Source organism: Saccopteryx bilineata, chromosome 6 (assembly GCF_036850765.1).
Source record: "Saccopteryx bilineata isolate mSacBil1 chromosome 6, mSacBil1_pri_phased_curated, whole genome shotgun sequence".
NCBI lineage: Eukaryota > Metazoa > Chordata > Mammalia > Chiroptera > Emballonuridae > Saccopteryx > Saccopteryx bilineata.
Genome location: NC_089495.1, coordinates 133,686,530 through 133,710,167, shown reverse-complemented (window position 1 = coordinate 133,710,167; position 23,638 = coordinate 133,686,530). Strand labels below are relative to the sequence as shown.

Here is a 23,638-nt window from a genome sequence, read left to right as displayed (position 1 = left end):
GGAAGGGTGGAGAAGCAGATGGGCACTTCTCCTGTGTGCCCTGGCCGGGAATTGAACCTGGGACCCCTTGCACGCCAGGCTGACGCTCTACCACTGAGCCAACTGGCCAGGGCCCCCTTCAGGGAGCTTTTACCCCTCTTCCAGGTGGCTCCTTACCTACATGGTCCCTCCTCACCAGACTCCTGCAGCCTTTGATTGGTGCCTTGGCTCTTTCTTCAGTAGTCTTCTTCCCAAGGTGCAAACTGACCCACCAGGTGTGGTCTCTCGATTGCAATTGTTCTCAATGGGGTCTCTGTCCCCAGCCTCACTTCCTGGTTCTATCCTATGGGCATTTCAAATTCCACCCACAGAGAAGGGTTATAATCCAGGGGTAGTGCCAGCCCTGTCACCTTTCACTGCCTCCTTCATCTTGTCCTTCTCCACAATGCTGTCTCTGGCCCTGTGTCATTCCTTCTCAGGTCACCACGTTCCCTTATTACTCCCATGGTTCCCACATAGTGCTCCACATTGTAGCGCACTCCTTGTTAACTCTTAGCACAGCTGTGGAAGTGTCTGGTGGATGAATCAGTCTGTTTCCCAAATATCTTCACGAAATGCCATTTTGTTACCTTCAGTGAACCCTTTCTGGAGGTACCATTAATATCATATATAGTTTAAAATGGGAACCCTTACTGTATAATTTGATCCAAATAACTTAATACAAATTATTTTTGTTGGGTTTATCTATTCTAGACCATACTATAAGTGGTACTTACTCTGTATAAAAGCACAAGAAGAATTAAGTGTTCTCACTTTCTGTTTCCACTAACATTATTGTTCTCATTTGCCTTCCATTGCTGAAATAATGGGCTCATTTTGAATGTATTTAATAACAGTAGTCCCCCCTTATTTATCCATGTTTTGCTTTCCATGGTTTCCTGTAGTTGACTGCGGTCTGAGAATATTAAATGAAAAATTACAGGAATAAGTCATATGTATTCAAATGTGTGCCATTCTGAGTAGCAGATGGTCCCATGCTGTCCTGCTTTGTCCCACTGGAACATGAGTCACCGTTCGTCCAGGTCTCCAGGCTGCACAGGCTCCCACCTGTTAGTCACTTAGTAACCGTCTCAGTTGTCAGATCAACTGTTGTAGTGCTTACGTTCAAGTAACTCTTATTTTATAATTCTTCTGTTTTATATTAACTATTGTTGTTGACCTCTACTGTGCCTAATTTATAAATGAAACTTTATTATACATATTTATTTATAGGAAAAAACATAGTATTTATAGGGTTTAATACTATCCATACTCTTAGGCATCTACCGGGGGTCTTGGAGCATATTATTGTATTCCCCTCAGGTTAGGGGGATTGCTTAACACAAAGCATGGTGAAATTCAAAAGCTGTTAATGGAACCTTTGTGTTAAATTTTAACTTATTGAAATTTTGAGAAATAAAGAGATCCATAAAAGATTTCAAATCCATGTTTTTTTTCACATACAAGTTATATAAAAGCCAGTGTGTTTAAGAAACTTCTTTCACTGGTAAGTAGAAAAAAACTAACCTTTAGCAAATTTTTGAGTATTTTTAATTTACAAGGAATTTTTAATGATTTAACAGAGGACCCTTTTTCTTTTCTTTTTTTTTTTTTTTTTACAGAGACAGAGAGAGAGTCGGAGAGAGCGATAGATAGGGACAGACAGACAGGAACGGAGAGAGATGAGAAACATCAATCATCAGTTTTTCGTTGCGGCACCTTAGTTGCTCATTGATTGCTTTCTCATATGTGCCTTAACCATGGGCCTTCAGCAGACCGAGTAACCCCTTGCTCGAGCCAGCGACTTTGGGTCCAAGCTGGTGAGCTTTGCTCAAACTAGATGAGCCTGCGCTCAAGCTGGCAACCTCGTAGTCTCGAACCTGGGTCCTCTGCATCCCAGTCCGATGCTCTATCCACTGCGCCATGCCTGGTCAGGCCAGAGGACCCTTTTTCAAAGTTCAGAATCCATATCTTTAAATAGTCCTTAGAACTTAGTAATATTCTTCCTTAGTGTGGATCTTCTAGATTTATTTACATTAAAAATAACCTCATAATATTAACTTCAAAGTGAAGTTTTAGGGCTCAGAAAAGAAGGATGAGGCTGTGAAAAGTTCAGAATCATTCGTTTCCTTATATGGTGAGTAAAGTCAGCAACATGCTTTGGAGAGAAGGGAGTTTTTTCAGTTACTTTCAACTGGAAAATATGAGATCAGAATTCACTCCTGGCTGCCAAGTAATTCTTTTCACTCTAGTGAAAATTACAGCTACAATGATTTGGGGTTTTTTGATTATCTGGATGATTTGGAAGCAGAGTGCAGAGACCCTTATGGAACTTGTACACATTTTTCTACTGATTGATTTGTTTAGATCAGGGGTCGAGAACCTTTTTGGCTGAGAGAGCCATGAACGCCACATATTTTAAAATGTAATTCCGTGAGAGCCATACAACAACCCATGTACATTACACATTATCCAATAAAAATTTGGTGTTGTCCCGGAGGACAGCTGTGATTGGCTCCAGCCACCTGCAACCATGAACATGAGTGGTAGGAAATGAATGGATTGTAATACATGAGAATGTTTTATATTTTTGTTATTATTATATTTATTAATGATTTGTCTGTGAGCCCAATGCAGCCATCAAAAGAGGCACATCTGGCTCGCGAGCCATAGGTTCTCGACCCCTGGTTTAGATTGTGTGTGTGTGTGTGTGTGTGTGTGTGTCAGAGACAGAGAGAGGGACAGACAGACAGGAAAGGAGAGAGATGAGAAGCATCAATTCTTTGTTGCGACACCTTAGTTGTTCATTGATTGCTTTCTCATATGTGCCTTGACTGGGGAGGAGGGGCTACAGCAGTTCAAGTGACCCCTTGCTTAAACCAGCGACCTTGGGGTTTTGAACCTGGGTCCTCTGTGTCTCAGTCTGATGCTTTATCCACTGCGCCACCTCCTCCTGGTCAGGCATGTTTAAATTAGTTTTGATAATGTGCTACTTGTTCCAAAAAATCTAAGCAAAACTTGTAAAGTCTTGAACTTTTGGAGCCCAGTAGAAGGCAGTGTTGTGTGACAGTTAAGTGAGACTCGGTGTCATAGCATCTGGTTTTCCACTCCTGGTTCTTTCTCTTTTTACTTTGTGCTTTGAACAACTTAATTTCTGTAAGCCTCAGTTTTCCCATTTGTAACACAGGAATTGCAGTAATACTTACCTCACAAGATTAAATGTGAAGATTAAATAAATGTCAGTGGATGTAAAAACACAATACAGTGCCTGGCATTTGCAAGTCATTGTATTTTAAAGAATTTAAATATCTTCTGCCTGACCTGTGGTGGCGCAGTGGATAAAGCGTCGACTTGGAAATGCTGAGGTCGCCGGTTCAAAACCCTGGGCTTGCCTGTTCAAGGCACATATGGAAGTTGATGCTTCCAGCTCCTCCCCCCCTTCTCTCTCTCTGTCTCTCCTCTCTCTCTCTCTCTCTCTCTCTCTCTGTCTCTCCCTCTCCTCTCTAAAATGAATAAATAAAAAAAATAAAATAAAAAATTTATAAATATCTTCTGACATATAGGTTGAGCATTCTGGTGGGTCCTGACACCAGAGGTAAGTACAAAAGCTTGGATAAAGGTTCTGGTTAGACCCAGAACAGAATTGGTGGCCACTCACTCCTGCTAACTTGATGGTTGTTGGAGTTCCTCTGTCATACACTGCTAGGGGTGTTTTAGAATCCCCAGGTCTTTTTCAGATCTGTCCCAGGTGTACTGATTAGACTAGAGTGAATGCAGGAAGTTCTCTCCAGAACTTGTCCAGGACATGTTCAGGACTTGCTCTGAATGTGTTTATCCTCATGGGAGCCCCTAGCCAGCAGAGGACATGCCTCCCGTGTCTCAACCACAGGTTTGTTCATCTGTAAGATGAAAGTGACATCTTCCTTTTAGAGTGATTGTGAGAAGAAATTGAACCTATTAGCTAGGACAGCAGCAGTTGAGGTACCTTAAGCAAAGGAGAGGGAAAAGAAGGGGCTTTATTTTAAATTAAAGGCAGCTTATGTTGGTGCCTCATGAAACCTATGCAGGCAAACGTTGCCTTGTGATGGTCTCCCCGGGCATGTTCCACCTTTGCTTTGTTCTCCTCACTGAGGCCAGATTCCTCTGGTCCTCCAGTCCACATATCAGAGTCATGGCTGCCAGCGCTCCCAAGAGGCTGCTTGTCTTCCCACCTTCCTCTGTCTTTCCTTCCCTGCTCTAGAGAGTCAGATATGGACCTAGACTGGTGGGAGTAGTAAGATTGCAGTGTTGGAACCAGAAGCCGATTCTACAACCCTGCAGAGGAGGGAAGAGTGAGGTGGAAAGGCAGGCTGGGCAGACAGGTTCATAGATGAGTCCACCGGACCAGGAGGGTTTCACACTAAGTCACCAGGGAAGTTAGGAGGTATTTATCCTGCCAGATGTTCTCTGAGGTTCTTGGATCTGTGGCTTTCATTAGTTTGGACTCTTGCTCCATCCCAGGGGTGGGGACAGGGGAGCTTCGTGTTATCATGGCCTGTGCTGGGTCTTGGGGCTGGTGTTCTTTGAGTGATACTGCCCCTCTTCGTGCCTGCCTCTTTGGTGGGTCTTGTGCAGGCTGGTTTGCATGTATGGATCCACCATGGGATCTCTGATGATCAGGGCTTGATTTTGTCTTACCTTCCCCAAAACATACAGACATCTTCTTTTCCTGTCCCCCAGCTGCAGTGGGCCTTTACCTGTGTGTCCCTTCCCCAGTGACTTCTCTTCCTTACAGTGGAAAGTGGATCTTGTATCTCCAGCTGTGGCTCTCCCCACCCTCCCAGCTCACCCCTGCAGGAAGTGCTCTCATATGTCCCCAGGCTTTGCAGCAGCACACTGCGGGCCCACCAAGTGGGTTACTCATGCCCTAAGTCTGTGGATTTCAGAAGGTTTACACTGTCTTGCCCATACTTCACGTTTAGCAGTGAGGAGCTGGCTGGAATTGTCTCATCTGCCCTATGGGTCTGTGTCCTCCCCTCAGAGCTTCCTCTAAGGAAGGGTTTCAGGTTGGCTGGTGGTGCTGTCAACTCAGCTCTTCTGTAGATTCTTTTTATTTTTTTAAATTTTTCCAAAGTTAGAAGTGGGGAGGCAGTCAGACTCCTGAATGCGCCCAACCGGGATCTGGGATCTACCCTGCATGCCCACCAGGGGGCAATGCTCTGCCCATCTGGAGCATTGCTCTGTTCCAAGAGGAGCCATTCTAGTACCTGAGGCGGAGGCCATGGACCATCCTCAGCATCTGGGCCAACTTTGTTCATATGTAGCCTTGGCTGCGGGAGGGGAAGAGAGAGATCGAGAAGAAGAAGAGGGGGAAGGGCGGAGAAGCAGATAGGCGCTTCTCCTGTGTGCTGTGGCTGGGAATCGAACCCTGGACTTCCACATGCTGGGCTGACACTCTCTGGCTGAGCCAACAGGCCAGGGCCTCCTATGGATTCAAGAGTGATGCTCTTCCTAGTTTTCTGCATCCCAAGTGGAAGCTGGAAGTCTTGGGAGCTTTAAAACATAAGAAAACTAGGCCCTGGCCGGTTGGCTCAATGGTAGAGCGTTGGCCTGGCGTGCAGGAGTCCCAGGTTCGATTCCCGGCCAGGGCACACAGGAGAGGCGCCCATTTGCTTCTCCACCTCTCCCCCTCTCCTTCCTCTCTGTCTCTCTCTTCCCCTCCCGCAGCGAGGCTCCATTGGAGCAAAGATGGCCCGGGCGCTGGGGATGGCTCTGTGGCCTCTGCCTCAGGCGCTAGAATGGCTCTGGACACAATAGAGTGATGCCCCAGAGGGGCAAAGCATCGCCCCCTGGTGGGCATGCCGGTGGATCCCGGTCGGGCGCATGCGGGAGTCTGTCTGACTGCCTCCCCGTTTCCAGCTTCGGAAAAATGGAAAAAATATATATATATAAATAAATAAATAAAACATAAGAAAATTGCTCTCTGTTCCTGAGATTAGCATTAGAGAGGAGAGGAGAGGAAGGCCACGTGGAGGAGACCAGGAGAAGCAGCCAAGATGGTGGAGTGTTGAGTGAGAGGCCAATTTGTGCAGAGTTTGTGCAGGGAGAAGGAAGGAGATGGGGAACAGAGGTGAATAAGGCTGGTGAGCTAGAAACCTTTGATTCTAGGAAACTCAGATAAGTCAGTAGCTTTGTGAGCACTGAATGAGTGGGTTTTGGAGCCCAGTGTGTGTTTTTACTTGCCCACCAGGTGCAAGCTAGGATTAAAGATGATGGCCCATTAAAAAAAAAAAGAAAGGAAAAACATAAGAAAGTTATTCTTGATCTTTACCACCAGCCCAGATGGACTAACTGAGAGACACTGGAGAAGGGCAGACTTTTCTGGTGATTCATATCTGTACTGCAGAATTAATGCAGTCAGGATGCCCAGTGTATAGTAAAGTGTTGTAATAAATTGTTGCTATTGTCAGACTATAAATTCTGCTTATGTCTGTCAGTATATTTTAGAAGAACTGAGAGGAGGTGGGCTTGTGTGTTTTCATGTAATGCATGGATACCGTGTTCCAGGTGAAATGTGACCTGCTCGCTACTTATTCTGTTTCTCATAGAAGAGCCACAGCAGCCCAAGATGGTTTCCTGCCTTAGGAAACATGACTCCCTGGCTCTTCAGTTTCCCGAAACAGATCTGAGTCATACAGATGCAGGGGGGACAGGGCCACTAATTTTAGCTGCTTGTCCCTCCTCGTGGGTGCCCTTTGATGGGACCTCTCATTAGTCTTGGTGTGTTAAGTGTTCCGATTCTACAGGATGCTCCTTCTGTCCCTGTGTGGACTTTCCAGACTCAGCTTTCAAACCTCTCACACTCATTCAACATCCATTCATATGCTCACACTCATTTTCATCAACTCACGCTTGTTCTGACACACTCTCATCTACACTCACTGCTCCCTCCTTTATCCACTTTGGGTGTTTCCTGTACCCCAGCTTCCAATTGTACAGGGACATGTCAGTTCTCCTTTCAGGGCCTTGGACGTGGGGCCTTCTGTCCTGCATTCAGATCTCTTTTACTCACACCCAGCTTGAAGCTTGTTCTTTCCCAAATCTTGCACCTGCCTCCCTGGCATTTTGTTTCTCTGAACTTGGGTAGCATTCAAATAAGCAGATCTCATCATTTTGACAAGGGTCTTCTGAGTAGTTCTTTGTTGCTGGACAAGTTTATAATCTCTGCTTATAATCCCTTTCAGGTGACCTGCCCTTTGATGGGACCTCTCATTAGTCTTGGTGTGTTTAAGTGTTCCGATTCTACAGGATGCTCCAGGCCTGAGATCTGCTACTTTTCCAAACTCTCTGGTTCCTCTTAGTGGAAAATGCATGTGGAGATGACAGCTAGGGTTGAGGAGATGGTGCCCCCTGGGCTGTCTGTGTTTCTAGGCCTGTTGTATCGCAGGGAGGGGAAGCATGAGTCCATACTGCCACTAGCCATGCATGTCTCATCTTGTTTCTCTTTTGCTGAAAAATCTGTCTTTCAGGACTTTTAAAACTATTTGCTTTCAGTTTTGGTCTTTCTAAGAAAACCTGGACCCCTCTAGTTCATGCTTATTTATAAGCAACCACTTCCCACAGGGATTTGAGCTGGAATGTGTTCCTCCGGCTAGATGGGTAATAAGATAACACAACTTCACTTAGAATTTCTTCCACAAATATAAGCACAGGTAAGCTTATCATGTGTAATATCCATTTTGATAGGAAAAGCAGTGTTTCTAATCAATAGTTTTTACCCATACACATCCACTTAATGGAACCATAGCCAACTATGTAGGAATTATTCTAAGATAAATACTAGAAGAATGAACAAAAAGCCCCAAATGTTGAATGTATAGATGGAACATGTCCCACTAGTACCAGCGAAATGCAGATTGAAACTGGTAAAGTACCATTTTTTAACTGCCAAATGGACTGCTTTTTAATCTCTTTTTGCTGAGGTTATAAAGAAGGGACATTTTCTTACACTTTTGGTAGGAATGTAAATAGCACAGTATTTCTTCATGGTAATAAGGTAGCACTAGCACTATCTGTGTAAAAAAAAAGATCATGTATCTTGACCAGAACTTCTACTTTTCGAATGCCAGTTTGCATGCACATACCAGAACATGTAGTACATGAAAAGATTCACTGAATCTTAACTTAATAAAAGAGAAGTTATATATATTCTAAATGCCTATCAATAGGGGGATGGGTATATAAATTATTGTATGATTTTACTGGAGAAACTATGACATTATCAGAAAACAAAACACCGGGCAGCTCTCCATGTACCAATGAGGGGTGACAGCCTTGATGTTTTACAAAGTGAAAAACAAGGTGCAGGACAGTGTTGGGTTAGTGAAGAAAGAAACCTGTGTAATTTGGTTTGATAACTGGAAATAACTTGAATAATATTTTGTCCCCCCCCCCTTTTTTTAATTAAACAGCTTTTAGAAATTAACTGGACAGGATTGACTAATCTTCTTGATATCCCTGGACTGAAGTGAGTATGCTGTCATGTGCTCTGGTAGCTTGTCGATGGTGTAATGTGCCTGTCTCTTCCAGGCCGACTCTGCCTTCACAACAGCTGGGTTCTGTTCCCATAACCATGTGGAGATAGCTGTGCCCTAATGAGCAGATAGATGCAGCGTGGTTTCAGGACTTCAGGCTGAGTCACTCACCCTTCAGTGCACTTTTTGTTCATCATAAAGCAGCTCTTCAGTTTAGGTGTTTCAGAACAGTGGCAGTCTTTTAATGTCCTACAAATTAATTTTTAAATTTGGTTTTTATTGTTTTCCCATAAAAATAAAGAAAACTTTAAAAATGATTATGTGTTTCAAAACTAGCCCTTTCTGGGTTCTTTTCAAGCCGTAGCCATTCCTGCTTGGGTGGCAGATGTCAGTACTGAACCTGGGAGCCAAGGGGGCGGGGTGAGAGGCTGGAAGTTCCTGCATCATTCCTTCGCCAGTCCAGCAATCCAGGGTCTGAACTGTAAGGGTTTCTACTTGAGCACATTAGCTGTCAATCTGACATCCCTCCTGGGAGAGAAGTGATGTCCTCCTGTCATGTCATGGTCTTTGCATTCTACATGGTGGAAGGTGGTTGCAGCAAACCTGTTAGCAAGCAAGTTCTGAGATTATGGCCTTTAAACCTGCATTTGCTGGTTTTACTGCTGGGGGGCACCATTTGAAGGTTAAAAAGTCATTACTTACTGGTTAAAGTTACATATGGTCTTAAGCAAGGTAAGATATTATCCTTGCACTTGTACCCTGAGCTTGCAGTGAGTGTTTGTTATTACCACTGAGTGATGGCGACTTTCACTCTGTCCCACTGGCTGTTCTTGTATATACAGTTACTTTACATCTGAGAAGTAACATCTTTTAAGAAGTATATTTAAAACTTAGCAGTTCCTAAGGTGTTCTGTAGCAATGAAACGTCAGTTATGTATTCTTTCTAAGATGCTCACATGCATGTTACTTCCCACATACACCCAAAGAATAAGCAAGAAATATACTAAAAGTGTGTTTGTTTCTTTAGCCTCTACAGTTTTATTCCTATTCCTGAGTTCTCCCTAAAGTGGTGTATACTATTTCAAATTTATTACAGTACTCAGTACCCAAATGCAGTGTGAATAAACCATAAATTCCTTTACTTCCCTGGTAGCTGTGCATATACTGTATAACAAGAGAGAAATTTAATGTAATAAACATGGAATAAGTAAATAGATGTTATAGTATTCTCTGAATTTTTATGGGCATTTGAAATATTTTATGTTAAAAAAAATAAAATGAAACATGTTAGTTATTCAGTATTAAATCAATGGTAAGGTTATATAGGAATGTAGGAAGTGTTATTTAGGACATTATGAAATGTTGCCAGAATGTTACCTTCTGCTCTCAGAATAAATCCTCCATAACAGGCTCTGTCAGCATCACAGCTGACCTACTAGCCTGCTGGTTTCAAACTTGTCTTGGAGAAGAGACCCTCTGACTCTGGAAATGGGTTGTAGTACCATGTTTGTGTTGACTTTGCTGCTGAAGGTGATAATGAGAGTGTACGTGTCTGATAACTATATTGTTCTTTTTACCTCCCACCTAACAGTGGTTTATCAGATACTATCATTTTGGATATAATATCAAACTATCTGGTGCTTCCCAATCGAATCACTGTTCCTCTCGTCAGTGAAGTTCAAATAGCCCAGTTGCGGTTTCCGATTCCAAAGGTAAGCATGTCCTAGCCTCCGTTACCACTTAAACATAGACGTGGAGGGACAGTTCACGGTCCTGGGTGTTGTGACCTCCTGTAACTTTCCATTTTTCTCCTAACAGCCCCTGCCACATGGATCATGGTGTAGTAGGTAGTTTGTTCACTACACTGCTTAGGAGATGGCTAGTGTGCATCTATACCACACCGGGGAGCCTCAGGTCATGAAGGACAGCTGTGATAGCCTACTTATCAGCTCAGAAAGGCATACTATCTGTACTTACAAATTGTAACAGCCTTGTCTCAGCAATGGGAAAAAAAGTTTCTCTTAGACTGAGAGTTTAATGAGTAACACGGTAGAATATAAAAATACATACCTTCTTATGCTGATTGGGTCAAGATATTACCCAGGAATTTTTTTAAAAAGGGTTTATGGGGGCCCTGGCTGGTTGGTTCAGTGGTAGAGCGTCGGCCTGGCATGCAGGAGTCCCGGGTTCGATTCCTGGCTAGGGCACACAGGAGAAGCGTACATCTGCTTCTCCACCCCTCCCCCTCTCCTTCCTCTCTCTCTCTTCCCTTCCTGCAGCCAAGGCTCCATTGGAGCAAAGTTTGCCCGGGCACTGAGGATGGCTCTGTGGCCTCTGCCTCAGGTGCTAGAATGGCTCTGATTGCGGCAGAGCCACGCCCCAAGATGGGCAGAGCATTGCCCCCTGGTGGGCATGCTGGTTGGATCCCGGTTGGGCACATGCGGGAGTCTGACTGCCTCCCCGTTTCCAGCTTCGGAAAAATACAAAAAAAAAAAAAAAAAAAGAAAAGGGTTTATGGGGGAGAATGCTACCCTACCAAAAGGTAATCTTACCGTCTTGGTTTGCCCTGAAAGAAATGAGTGAATATTTTTATTTTATAAATTAACCAACATTTTAGGAAAAGTGAACTATGTTTAAAGTCTGTGAGTAGTAGGTATTTCAGAGTTTGATGACAATATTTTGTAAAATTGTTCTAAAAATTTAGCAAAGTAATCAGTGCATACCATGGGCTTGGTGACAGGTCTGACGACACATTCTGTGTGTTGGTGTCAGTTACTATAGAATCAAAGCAGGATTTCTCTGTGACCCGCACGCCCCTGCCGTACAGTGTTGCTTTGGGACCTCTGCCAGGAAATGTCTCCCGAGGAGTCAGTGACTCATACCCCCCATCTCCTGTTTCTGGCCTCCTGTCTAAACAGTCCCACTCAGACACTGCTTTGCTTTTCCTGAGCGCTTCACACATCTGTTCCCTCCGCACGTGTTTCTAGGATGGCCAGTCAGCACTCAGCCAGCACTCCTGTCTGTCAGATGAACTGGTGAGCAGTCGGTGCTCTTGTCTTTTTCAGGGTGTTCTAAGGATACATTTTATTGAAGCTCAGGACCTGCAGGGGAAGGATACTTACCTGAAGGGACTTGTCAAGGGAAAGTCAGACCCCTATGGAGTTATTCGAGTTGGCAACCAGATTTTCCAAAGCAAGGTCATCAAAGAGAACCTGAGTCCAAAGTGGAACGAGGTGTATGAGGTGAGGCACATTTCGGCTGTCACCTGGCTTTGTCCCCAAACCATGTTTGTTTCCACTTCTTTCACACTGTGCTGTGGTTAATTTAGGTGGCAATTTAGATTCTTTTTTGCTTTAACTTCCTATCTTTAAAAAGTATGACACCTTTTGTTCCTACTTTACAACATTCTTGTCATATGAACACATAATAAAATTTTAGACCTTAATTACATAAAGCTATCACAGTAAACAATTGGCAAAATTTCTTCATGTGAATGTTTTATGTTTATTAACATACATAAATATATGCAAAATGAGATTATACACTGTGTTGTAAATTTTAATTTAACAAACCTGGGCATGCGTGCATGTCAGTAAACATACATGGACCTGGTTTATAATGGCCATTCACTGAATAAACACTGTCATTTCTTTACACAGAGAGATTTCAGCATTGGGTTCAGCATTCTAACTAACCAGTGCTGTGCAGGCGTGAGGTGAATAAATGTTCTTGACATGGCTACCTTTTCCATAGATAAAGCTCTTCAAAGTGGACCAGTTGCACCAAGAATTACATGTGTTTGAAAGCAGAACGTCCTCCAGAGTTAGTGCAAGTTACGCTCCACCAGCTTCTCAGCCCCTCTGTCCTGGACTCCGTGATCTCTGAGTGGTGCTTATGGTGGTTGCTGATTCAAGGGTAGTGTCTAAGAGGAGCCTGCACCAGGCTGTGGGGCTCTCCTGTTCTGGAGCCATGACCTTGGCCCCCTGAAATGTAACCTCACCAGAAACAAATACAACAGACTGTTACTGTGTGGGCCTATGTTTTCAAATGAGAGGTGTGTGTGTTGGCCCTGAGAAGATGTAAGTTCGGTACAGGGACTTACTGCTGGAGAAAAATATGTGGTGATATTTGCTATACTCATCATACTCAGTAGATGACAATCTTAGTAAAAATGTAAAATAATCTCCAGTCATTAATTTTTTAGGCCTTGGTCTATGAACATCCTGGACAAGAATTAGAGATTGAGCTATTTGATGAAGATCCAGACAAGGACGACTTTCTAGGAAGGTAAATTCTTCGTGACTGAGCAGAGTGTAGGATCTCTGTTTTTAATAATCTCTTAAAACTGTAACATAACTTCAAAAATAGGTTTGAGTACATGTTGTACATATTTTTACATGGCTGTTAGATATAACATTTGTTTTACCTTAGGCTTCCTAACACATATTTTATTCCTAGCAAGTTGTACATGTAAATAAGAGAAGGAAAGCTTCTAGATCTGTGTCCATTACAGCAGCCACTAGCCACAGGTACAACTGAAATCACTTTTATAATTCTGGTTGCCCCATTTTATGTGCTACTAGCCACATGTGGCTTGGGGCCCTGCAGGCCAGAGCAGCTCTCCAACCTACACACTATGCAGGCAGCTTCGCTCTAGATTGTAGAAATGGGTTTTAAACATTATCACTTCATTGGAGTTTTTCTGGGAAGGAATACTAATTTACTTGGAAAAAATTAATACTGATTTGTTTACTTCCACTGAACAGTCAGTACAACTGAAAAAAGATACAGGAATTGTTGATATCGGACAGGTTTGTCCTCCTCATTGCCTGGTTTGAGGTCCAGTACCTGAACCTCAAGTAGCACCTCAAACCCTGTGTGTGTCATGCTATGACTTCAAAATTCATTCATGAGACAAGGAGTGACTAGAAGATTTTAAGCAGCACAGTGAACAGATTCAGTTTGTATTTTGTTTTTGACAGACAGAAGGACAGATAGGGACAGACAGATAGGAAGGGAGAGAGATGAGAAGCAACAATTCTTCGTTGCAGCTCCTTAGTTGTTCATTGATTGCTTTCTCATATGTGCCTTGACTGGAGGGCTCCAGCCGAGCCAGTGACCTTTGCTCAAGCCAGCAACCTTGGGCTTCAAGCCAGTGACTTTTGGGCTCAAGCCGGCCACCATGGGGTCATGTGTATGATCCCATGCTCAAGCCAGCGACCCTATGTTCAAGCTGGCGAGCCCGTACTCAAGCCAGCGACCTTGGGGATTCGAACCTGGGTCATCTGCATCCCAGTCTGATGCACTGTCCACTGCACCACTGCCTGCTTAGGCATCAGTTTGCATTTCAGTGAAAACACTATAGATGGGATAATCCTGACTGAGACTCGAGAGTGTCGGAGCACGGGGAGACTTGTACAAACTAGGAAGGAGATGTGGGGCCTCCCCTGCGACAGATCAGGGGAGGGGGGGAGGCAGAGTATTGGGGGGCAGAGAGAAGGGCAGCTGCAGGAAACACAGAGTGGCATCATCTCGTCTTAGTCATGTTGGCCCCTGGGGATGGTTGGTGCCAGTCTTTGCAGTGGAGCAGGGCTGTTTAGCACAGTTGTTTTCAACCATTTTACACTTGGGGACTGGTGAAAATAGAATTATTTCAGGGACCGCTAAGGCAGAAATCACACTGAGTGTAAGCAAATTTGACTAAGGTCATTGGATCTATAATCTTCATTCAACATCAAGGGGATTAATACTCTTGTGGATTGGCATGAAATTTCTGGTGAACCGGTCCGTGGGTTGGCGGTTGAAAAACACTGGTTTAGTGGACATGGAATGGGCTGTCTAGACATGCTGAGTGAGGCTCTGTGTGGCTCCAGATACATGATGGTCCAGAGTGAGGAGTGAGGTGGGGAAGGTGGTCAAGGCCTGGTTTGAGGTCCAGTAACTGAACCTCAGGTAGCACCTCAAACTCCCTTTTCTCTCTGCATACTTGGCTGTCAGCTGGAGCTTTTGGAAGACGTCTGTTTCTTGATGAACTATATCATTTTCTTGCATCTCTGGAGTCCCTGTTCATAGACAAATGCGTAAGGTTATTGCAGCTGTAAGACGTGTGTTTCTATGTTCTAAAGTTGTGTGGTTTCTCTAGTCTCATGATCGATCTGACTGAAGTGGAAAAGGAGCGCCTTTTAGATGAAGTAAGTTTTCTGTGAGTCTTATTCTACTTAATGGGCATTGACTGAGTGTTTACTGTCCCGTGCCCCCAGTGTCCTGAAAACTTAACACTTGCCTCTCAAATATTGGGAACTTAGGCCTTTTACTAATAGAAAAGTGAAGTGTTTAAGAGCCAAATTATAGAGTATGTTTTGAGTACCTACCATATGCTAGACATTTTTTTTTTTTTTTTTTCTGAAGCTAGAAACCGGGGAGAGACAGTCAGACAGACTCCCGCATGCGCCCAACCGGGATCCACCCGGCACACCCACCAGGGGCTACGCTCTGCCCACCAGGGGGCGATGCTCTGCCCCTCTGGGGCATCGCTCTGCCGCGACCAGAGCCACTCTAGCGCCTGGGACAGAGGCCAAGGAACCATCCCCAGCGCCCGGGCCATCTTTGCTTCAATGGAGCCTCGGCTTCGGGAGGGGAAGAGAGAGACAGAGAGGAAGGAGAGGGGGAGGGGTGGAGAAGCAAATGGGCGCTTCTCCTGTGTGCCCTGGCCGGGAATCGAACCTGGGACTTCTATACGCCAGGCCGACACTCTACCACTGAGCCAACTGGCCAGGGCCTGCTAGACATTTTTATAAAGGTACAACACAAGCCAACTTCATTTCAGGTGGGTGTGTGCTTTTCCTCAGGAGTCCAGGTTGCAGCCTGTGAGAAACTCTCTGTAATTAGCATTTTAAAGATGCTAGAGTTCATAGTAGAGGGGCCAATCATGCCATCGATGGGAAAAGGTCACATGAAAGGTGTCTATAAATGCAGTGGGACTTGGCAGCAAGCAGACACCATTTCACACTGGGTATTGCTATCGGAATGAAAGTACACAAAAGGGAAAGTTGTGGTGGCTTAAAAAGATGGGTAACATTTGGATAAGTAGAACACAACTAACCACGTTAGCATTGCAGACTGCTGCTTTCAGAGTAGCATGTGCTCCCCATGGCTGTCAGTGCTCACCAGGAGAATATGAGCATGTCTGTTGTCACAGCTGGCTCTTCCTAACACTAGGAGTGTGGGGACTGTCTTCAATTAATTGCTTTGTGGTATTTAAGCTGAAATAGCTGTACACTATTTTATTACTAGTATGTAGTGAGGAATAAAAACAAACTTGCTATAACTTGTTTGATGTTGGAATTTAGCATCTGGGCTCGATGTTATATTATCTTACAAATTTTAATCAAGTCCATATGTGGAAGCCAGTGGAGCCGGGAGATGTTTGAATCCTTACATATAAATTAGGGGTGAAGGTTACTCACCTCACAGAGCTTTGGTGGAGTTGACGAATCAGTGTTGTGAATCATTGTGATGGTCTTGGGCAGTAGGCAGGGATCTGCGAGTTCCATCATGTTCTCATTCAGAGAGCTCAGGGCCTGGGGCAGAGGGTCCCGTCCTCAGCATTAATGAGTGCCATGGGCGCCATAGGTAGTGAGCAGCTTGTAACATTGTGCAGACTGTTTAATTTGAATGTTGATTCAGGAGAACTTTTGCTGAACCTGCACATTTTGTCTTCAGTGGTTCACCCTAGACGAGGTTGCCAGAGGAAAGCTGCACCTGAAACTGGAGTGGCTCACACTGATGCCACATGCTGCCCACTTGGACCAGGTGGGTGATGTGTTCCCGACAGCTGAGATCAGTTCCTTCAAATTGTGTTGCACTGCGGTTCCAAAAACTACAGCAGTTTGGATTATTGTGCTATAAGTCACTGCAGTAGCCTCAGAGATATATGAAAGACAATAATTTTTTTTTTGTTTTTTTGTATTTTTCCGAAGCTGGAAACGGGGATAGACAGTCAGACAGACTCCCGCATGCGCCCAACTGGGATCCACCCAGCACGCCCACCAGGGGGCGACGCTCTGCCCACCAGGGGGCGATGCTCTGCCCCTCCGGGGCATCGCTCTGTCGCCTGGGGCAGAGGCCAATGAGCCATCCCCAGCGTCTGGGCCATCCTTGTTCCAGTGGAGCCTCGCTGCGGGAGGAGAAGAGAGAGACAGAGAGGAAGGAGAGGGGGAGGGGTGGAGAAGCAGATGGGCGCTTCTCCTGTGTGCCCTGGCCGGGAATCGAACCCGGGACTTCTGCACGCCAGGCCGATGCTCTACCACTGAGCCAACCGGCCAGGGCCAAGATAATAAATTTTTTAAAAAGAGATTCGCTGGACATTTACACTTATTTTACAAGATCTTCAAATCTGGTGCATGATACAGAGCAGGAGTTTGGTCAGCCACAGATTACTACGTGCTTCCTTTGACTTTGGGAGAATCTTTCCTGTTTCCCCTTTCTGCTTGCACGTATTGGGTGGTTTATTTTCCCATTTTGCTATTTTCTTGAGCGTTACAGACATAATCGGGTAGCGAGAGTCTAAAACTGTGCGGAAACGTGCCTGCTGAGCCTCTTTTCCTCTCATAGGTGCTGACAGACATCAGAGCCGACAAAGACCAAGCCAACGATGGTCTTTCCTCTTCTTTGCTGATCTTGTATTTGGATTCAGCAAGGAACCTTCCAGTAGGTAGCACTGTGGAAACTCGCTGGGGTGCCGATCTCCACATGGTCGCCTTTTCTTACTGCCGTGTTTTCTCATCACTTCTGCCCAAGAGCAGCAGTGGAGAGGAGGGGTGGTGTAACTTCATGTTTATATGTCTTTTTGATCGGTCAGGATGTTCAGTTATTTTTACTCTGACATGTTTTGTAAAGGAATCTCCAATACAGAGGAGATTCATACAATTTCCTAGTAGTTAGGGAAGAAGATACTCTATTGAAAAATCACTAATATTAGAATTTAGTTGTCTAAAGAGTTTGCTCGGCATGAGAATAACACAGAGCACCTCTCATAACTAACTGGTTTTCACCCTGACCTCACGGCTGGTGGTGGTGGGGGCTGAGTGGGGGGTCGGAGCTGGGGGCACGGTGCAGTGCAGACAGGCTCACGCTGCCACATACATGACTGCTGCGTCCCAGGGTGGGTGCACCTCGTTTGCATCAGAATTGTTTTGCTCTTGGAAGGATCCATAAAGTACAGATTTTATACGTAATGCTTATAACTTAGGGAAGAAAAATCATACATTTTCAGTTGGTGAGGCTTGCTGTGGTCTTTCACCGCCATACTTGAACCCCCCAGTTTATTATAAATGTTACCTTGTTTTGGTAATTTTTTGAGTGCCATTCTCTTGTTCAGTAGATGGTCATTCTTGATTTATTTCATTGTGTCAAAGGCCAGTTTTGTTGAAGGCAAAATGACTGCTCCCAGATGTAGCAGTTTTCTCCCAGGATGATGCTACATGCTCAATCACCCAGGTTATGTGTGCTTGTCCCAAAACCCTTTCTTCGTGTGGAGACATACAGGTCAGAGTGAATCTTGGCCCTTTGTGCCACCACAGTGTCTCCCCTGAACCTCAGTCTGGTTTCTCTTTACTGTGTCTAGACGGTGTCTCCTTATTTTGTGAAATACACACCTCACTTCACTTTGGCACCTTTCAGGGTTTCAAATTGTGCATCACTTGGGCTTTGCTCAACACATAGTAAATGTACTTTGTATATTGTTACTCTTTATTTAAAATTTTTAAAATTAAAATCTGATCGAGCATTTATTTTTTTTAATGCTGAGAACATGTAATTGAACTCTTTGTATGCAATCGTATGTATAGTTGACCCTTAAACAACGTGGGGGTTAGGGTTGCCAACCCCAAGTCAAAAATCCACATAACTTAAATCAGCCCTCTGCTTCTGAGGATTCTCAGCCCCAGAAGGAAACACAAATGACCCCAAACAACATGGGTTGAGCTTTGTGGTTCCACTTGGACACATGTTGTTCAAGAGTCAGCTGCAGTTACTCTTTTTATTATTATTATTATTTTTATTTTTCTGAGGTTGGAAACGGGGAGGCAGTCAGACAGACTCCCGCATGCGCCTGACCGGGATCCACCCGGCATGCCCACCAGGGGGCGATGCTCTGCCCATCTGGGGCGTTGCTCTGCCACAATCAGAGCCATTCTAGCGCCTGAGGCAGAGGCCACAGAGCCATCCTCAGCACCCGGGCAAACTTTGCTCCAATAGAGCCTTGGCTGCGGGAGGGAAAGAGAGAGACAGAGAGGAAGGAGAGGGGGAGGGATGGAGAAGCAGATGGGCGCTTCTCCTGTGTGCCCTGGCCAGGAATCGAACCCGGAACTCCCGCACGCCAGGCCGATGCTCTACCACTGATCCAACCGGCCAGGGCCTGCAGTTACTCTTTAATGACAGTTTCTTTACTTGACTTTAACTTATTTCTTTTAAAGTATTACCTTAACTGTTTAGCCTGTCTTCCAATCTGAAGTCTGTGGCTTTATCTGTTATAATTTCAATTTGAGGGAAGTTATTACTTAACCTTTGTACAGAATTACTTAGGTGGTAGAACTTTTTGTTTTTAACCACATCATATTTGTTATTAAGTGTTTTTATCCTGCTTGTTGGAAGTGAATCTGTGGTATATTCGTGAATTGACAAGAAGGGACTAGGTTGCCTTTCTCAACTGTGTTTTATCAGATTAAATTGAAATTTGAATAACCTCACGTAAGCAAAAAACCCAAGTGTGAATTTATTAACGTTCTGTTAAAGGGCACTTTGTGTATCAGTGTGCTTAGGCTTCCAGACATAAAGCATTTTCGCAGCACTGCTGCCCTGCTGGGTGTTTAATTTACACGGAGGCTGTGCTGACCGGCTCTCCGACCTGTGGGTTTTTGACTACACTTTGTACTCCTGTTTACTGGGGCTTCTGTGTCTGCATTGACCACAATCCACCATTCTTTGCTTTCTCCTCCCATTTCCACTTTCCTAAGAGTATCTACGAGGGAAACTTTGGGTGTGGCTACTTAAAAGAGAGGCAAGCCTCGGGACTAGTATTTTGTGAAAATACTACCTCAGTCTATAGAGCACTATTTGTGAGTTCTCTGGTGTTTTCTTCCTTGTGTTTTAATGGAGACTGCGAGAATGTGGACTGGAACCTCTAATACCTTCTCACTGGTGGAATGGCGTGGCATGCTCTTTACTTTTCTTGTACGATTTCCGTTACTCCATGTGCTTGTGTTGTAAAATGTAACACTACTGTAACTAACATTGGTCACTACATCTTATGATGAGATGAACAAACCTGCTGAGTCATAAGGAACCCCACAGAAAAATAAAAATAAAAATTATTTCATGGAAAAAATGAAGCCATAGGATTCATTGGCTTTTCTATGGTTCATCTCAGTGTGAGATGTAAATATTTCTTTGCAAACTTTCAAAAACTCCCATAAATCTGCTTTCTCCTCCTGGCTAAATAGACGTGTTAGAACTTGGCTTTCCTTAAAAGTACTGGCTGTGCCCATGGGCATGGTCAGTGAAGACAGAAAATCACCTGTTACCCTGAAAACTTACTTGCCTTCTCCCTCACTGTTTAATCAGAGTTCCTGAGGGAGAAAAAAATTATAGAGTTTATGATTCAGCTTCTTTAAGGAACTTAAAGAATTTCCTGGAGTGGATAATAGTGCATTTCTGACCTTGCTCCGGAAGCTAATTTGATCTTGTTATATCTTTTTCCCAGGGTCTGGCTGTGGCACCTTGATTCCTGGCACTGTTTTTGGTGCCTTTAGCAAACAGTTATTTTTACTTGCTTTGGAGTGAAAGGTGGTCACTGTTGGCCTAGTTAATAGTCTAGAGCAGTGGTAGTCAACTTGGTCCCTACTAGTGGGTGTGCCAGCTTTCATGGTGGGCGGTAGCGGAGCAACCAAAGTATAAATAAAAAGATAGATTTAACTATAGTAAGTTGTTTTATAAAGATTTATTCTGCCAAACTTAGCGAAAATCTGACATAAAGTACTTGGTAAGTAATTATTATATGTTTTAACTTGCTGTAACTCTGCTTTATAAATTTTATAAAGTAAAGTTACTTCCCCTACTTTATAAATCACCATTACTGTGGAAGCGGTGGGCGGTTAGAAAATTTTACTACTAACAGAGATACAAAAGTGGGCGGTAGGTATAAAAAGGTTGACTACCCCTGGTCTAGAGAGTTACCCTTTCTTGATTATTCACTGACTTAATTCAAAAACTAGTTAGATTCTTCAAGTCCATTTTGTCCTTGAATCTAAATAGTGGTAGGTCTTTGCATTTGTGAAGAGTTCTCATTCCTATTTTCAAATGAAGAAGGGGTGTGAGCAAAATGTGAAGAATGGAAATACTGTCCCAGTTTGTAGAGGAAAGTCAGGACGCCGAGGGTTGGGAGAGCTGTCAGTCACCACGACAGTAAATGGGTTCCCCGCTCCTCTCCTGCACCTGTGTGAACCCCAGTGGTGCATGTTGGCATCTATTTTGTACCATTTATCATTAAAATGATTCTCTGTTGCGGTGTTTCTGGAGGACAGTTGTACGCAAGCTACTGTGACAGCATCATTCTTCGCTAGTGGCCTCGTATTTACTTCTTCCCATTTTGTAAATACTTCTGACCTGTGTCAGGGCTCTGTCATTGCTTTGTCCATGTCCCACTGTAACATTGCTTGGTTATCAAAACTGCGTTTTCTACTACATTGTCAAAATCACATGCTCTGCTCTATAATGCAAATATCAGCATCCACAGAATGCTCTATAAACTAAATCTGAACAAAGTGATTGCTTTCTTTGTATTTTTCTGAAGTTGGAAACGGGGAGGCAGTCAGACAGACTCCCGCATGCGCCCGACCGGGATCCACCTGGCACGTCCACCAGGGGGCGATGCTCTGCCCATCTGGGGCATCGCTCTGTTGCAACCAGAGCCATTCTAGCGCCTGAGGCAAAGGCCATGGAGCCATCCTCAGCGCCCAGGCCAACTTTGCTCCAATGGAGCCTTGGCTGCGGGAGGGGAAGGGAGAGACAGAGAAGAAGGAGAGGGGGAGGGGTGGAGAAGCAGATGTGTGCCCTGACCAGGAATCGAACCCAGGACTCCTGCACGCCAGGCCAACGCTCTACCACTGAGCCAACCGGCCAGGGCCTGATTGCTTTCTTTAAACCCATTGGTTTTCGCTATGAACTCAGAGCTGTGCCTTTTCAATTTCCCCCCAAGGCTGAGCCCTTTACTATTGCTAGGAAAGGTTTTAGGCAGTGCCAGCCAGGTGCAGTCCTACCTTCTACCTGCTCAAAACACTTCTTTTTTTCAACTGTAAGTTATTACCACCAATGATTCCCATTTGGGAACTTGTAGCACAACAGGACTTGATCCTGAACTGGAAATGACCATTTTACAGTGCCGACTCAGCATTTTGCTGCAGGTGTTTTTTGACACTTGGGGGCCAGATTTAGACCTTCAGTTTCCATGATAACTTGTATTTGTGGAACACATTCTATGGGTTTTATATGTACAGGTCACTTAGACTCAGGCTGTCTTGATCACTTCTCAGATAAAGGCAACACGGAGCACAGGGGACTGAGATTAGAGACCGAGGGTCACGGCTGCTGAGTAGTGGAGCTGGGGTTTGAACTCAGCACATGGCCCAGAGTTCACATTCTTGACCCTCGCTGTCTGTTCCATCCCAGTATGAAGTGAATCTACTACTGTAAGTTTAAGATGCCATGAATGGGTTTTATGTGAGAGGGATGGTGTTCACACTCACATCCACTTCATATGTAAGTGCTAGCTGTGTACCATGGAGATGTTGGGTGTGGTGATGCTAGTGCTTTCTCACTAAAAGTACAGGGGGCATTGCTGCCCCACATACGGTGCATGACCCAGGTGGAAGGTGCAGTAATGACTGGAGGCTTCACACTGGGCCCTGCCTAGTACGCTGGGTGATCTGGGCTGTGTTGCCCCCAGGCCTGTGCAGTTTCCGTGACCTCACACAGCTCCCCTGCACTCCTCACCCCAGGCAACAGCCTTTCTCCACGCTTTGCTGTCATTGATGCATGTTAGAATGACAACGTACATTTAGCACATGGGCCACCTATCCAAAGAGGGCTTCAGAAAGGTTGTTGTCAGCACGCACACCTCAGGGAGGGCAGCGGTTCCCAGCCTTACCTGTGCAAGCTCCCCCCAGAGATGCACCTGGTGGGTCCAGTGCTCTAAAGCTGAGTGGGGCGGCTGCAGCAACCGCCTGGCTGAGCTGGCTTTCACATGGCACCGTTCTTCCTCTGCGGCCTGCCAGTCGTGGGAGTTTGGAGGCAGATGGGCCTCTTTCTCCACTACAAAATCTGTGTATAAAAAAATAATAATAAAATTAAATTTGTCATTTGATGTTAATTACAACTAAAATGATAAAATTTTTCATCTTACATGTTATTTTTTTTTTTTTTTTTTTTTTTAGAGACAGAGAGAGAGACAGAGAGAGGAATAGACAGGGACAGACAGACAGGAATGGAGAGATGAGAAGCATCAATCATTAGTTTTTCGTTGCGTATTGCGACACCTTAGTTGTTCATTGATTGCCCTCTCATATGTGCCTTGACTGCGGGCCTTCAGCAGACCGAGTAACTCCTTGCTCGAGCCAGCGACCTTGGGTCCAAGCTGGTGAGCTTTTGCTCAAACCAGATGAGCCCGCGCTCAAGCTGGCGATCCCGGGGTTTCGAACCTGGGTTCTCTGCATCCCAGTCTGACGCTCTATCCACTGCACCACCGCCTGGTCAGGCTTACATGTTAGTTTTTGAGGAAGCTTTCAAAAACAACTCAGTGTTGCATTTTTGAGGGCCAGAAAGTAATGAATTTAGAGATTCAATAAAAGTAGGACATATAACATGATAATAGAACTTTAAAGGCAGGAGAAACTCTGGGTGATCTAATCAGCCTCAACATTTTATGCTGGGAAAGAATAGGAGATGAAGTAGAGAAGGCCCCTCTCTGCTGTGATTTTGCATGTAGAGAGTAAATTTCAGAAGGAGGAAAGTTGCATCTGCTGTTATAGGATTTAATTTGGCTTGAGAGCCAT

At 44.6% G+C, this 23,638-nt stretch overlaps 1 protein-coding gene across 4 annotated transcripts in view; it reads left to right on the top strand.

Annotated features, from left to right (window-relative positions):
* The window catches only part of ESYT2 (extended synaptotagmin 2), a 79,711-nt gene that overhangs the window by 31,390 nt on the left and 24,683 nt on the right, over window positions 1-23,638 (top strand). For 3 of the 4 annotated variants that reach the window (XM_066237697.1, XM_066237696.1, XM_066237695.1), the window contains exons 7-13: window positions 8,469-8,524; window positions 10,123-10,243; window positions 11,597-11,773; window positions 12,736-12,818; window positions 14,674-14,722; window positions 16,254-16,343; window positions 17,145-17,240. In XM_066237697.1, the coding sequence (XP_066093794.1) occupies window positions 8,469-8,524; window positions 10,123-10,243; window positions 11,597-11,773; window positions 12,736-12,818; window positions 14,674-14,722; window positions 16,254-16,343; window positions 17,145-17,240 (672 nt within the window). Of the gene's footprint in view, window positions 1-8,468; window positions 8,525-10,122; window positions 10,244-11,596; window positions 11,774-12,735; window positions 12,819-14,673; window positions 14,723-16,253; window positions 16,344-17,144; window positions 17,241-19,546; window positions 19,649-23,638 lie in introns of all 4 variants that reach the window. The other variant, XM_066237694.1, reaches the window with a different exon arrangement.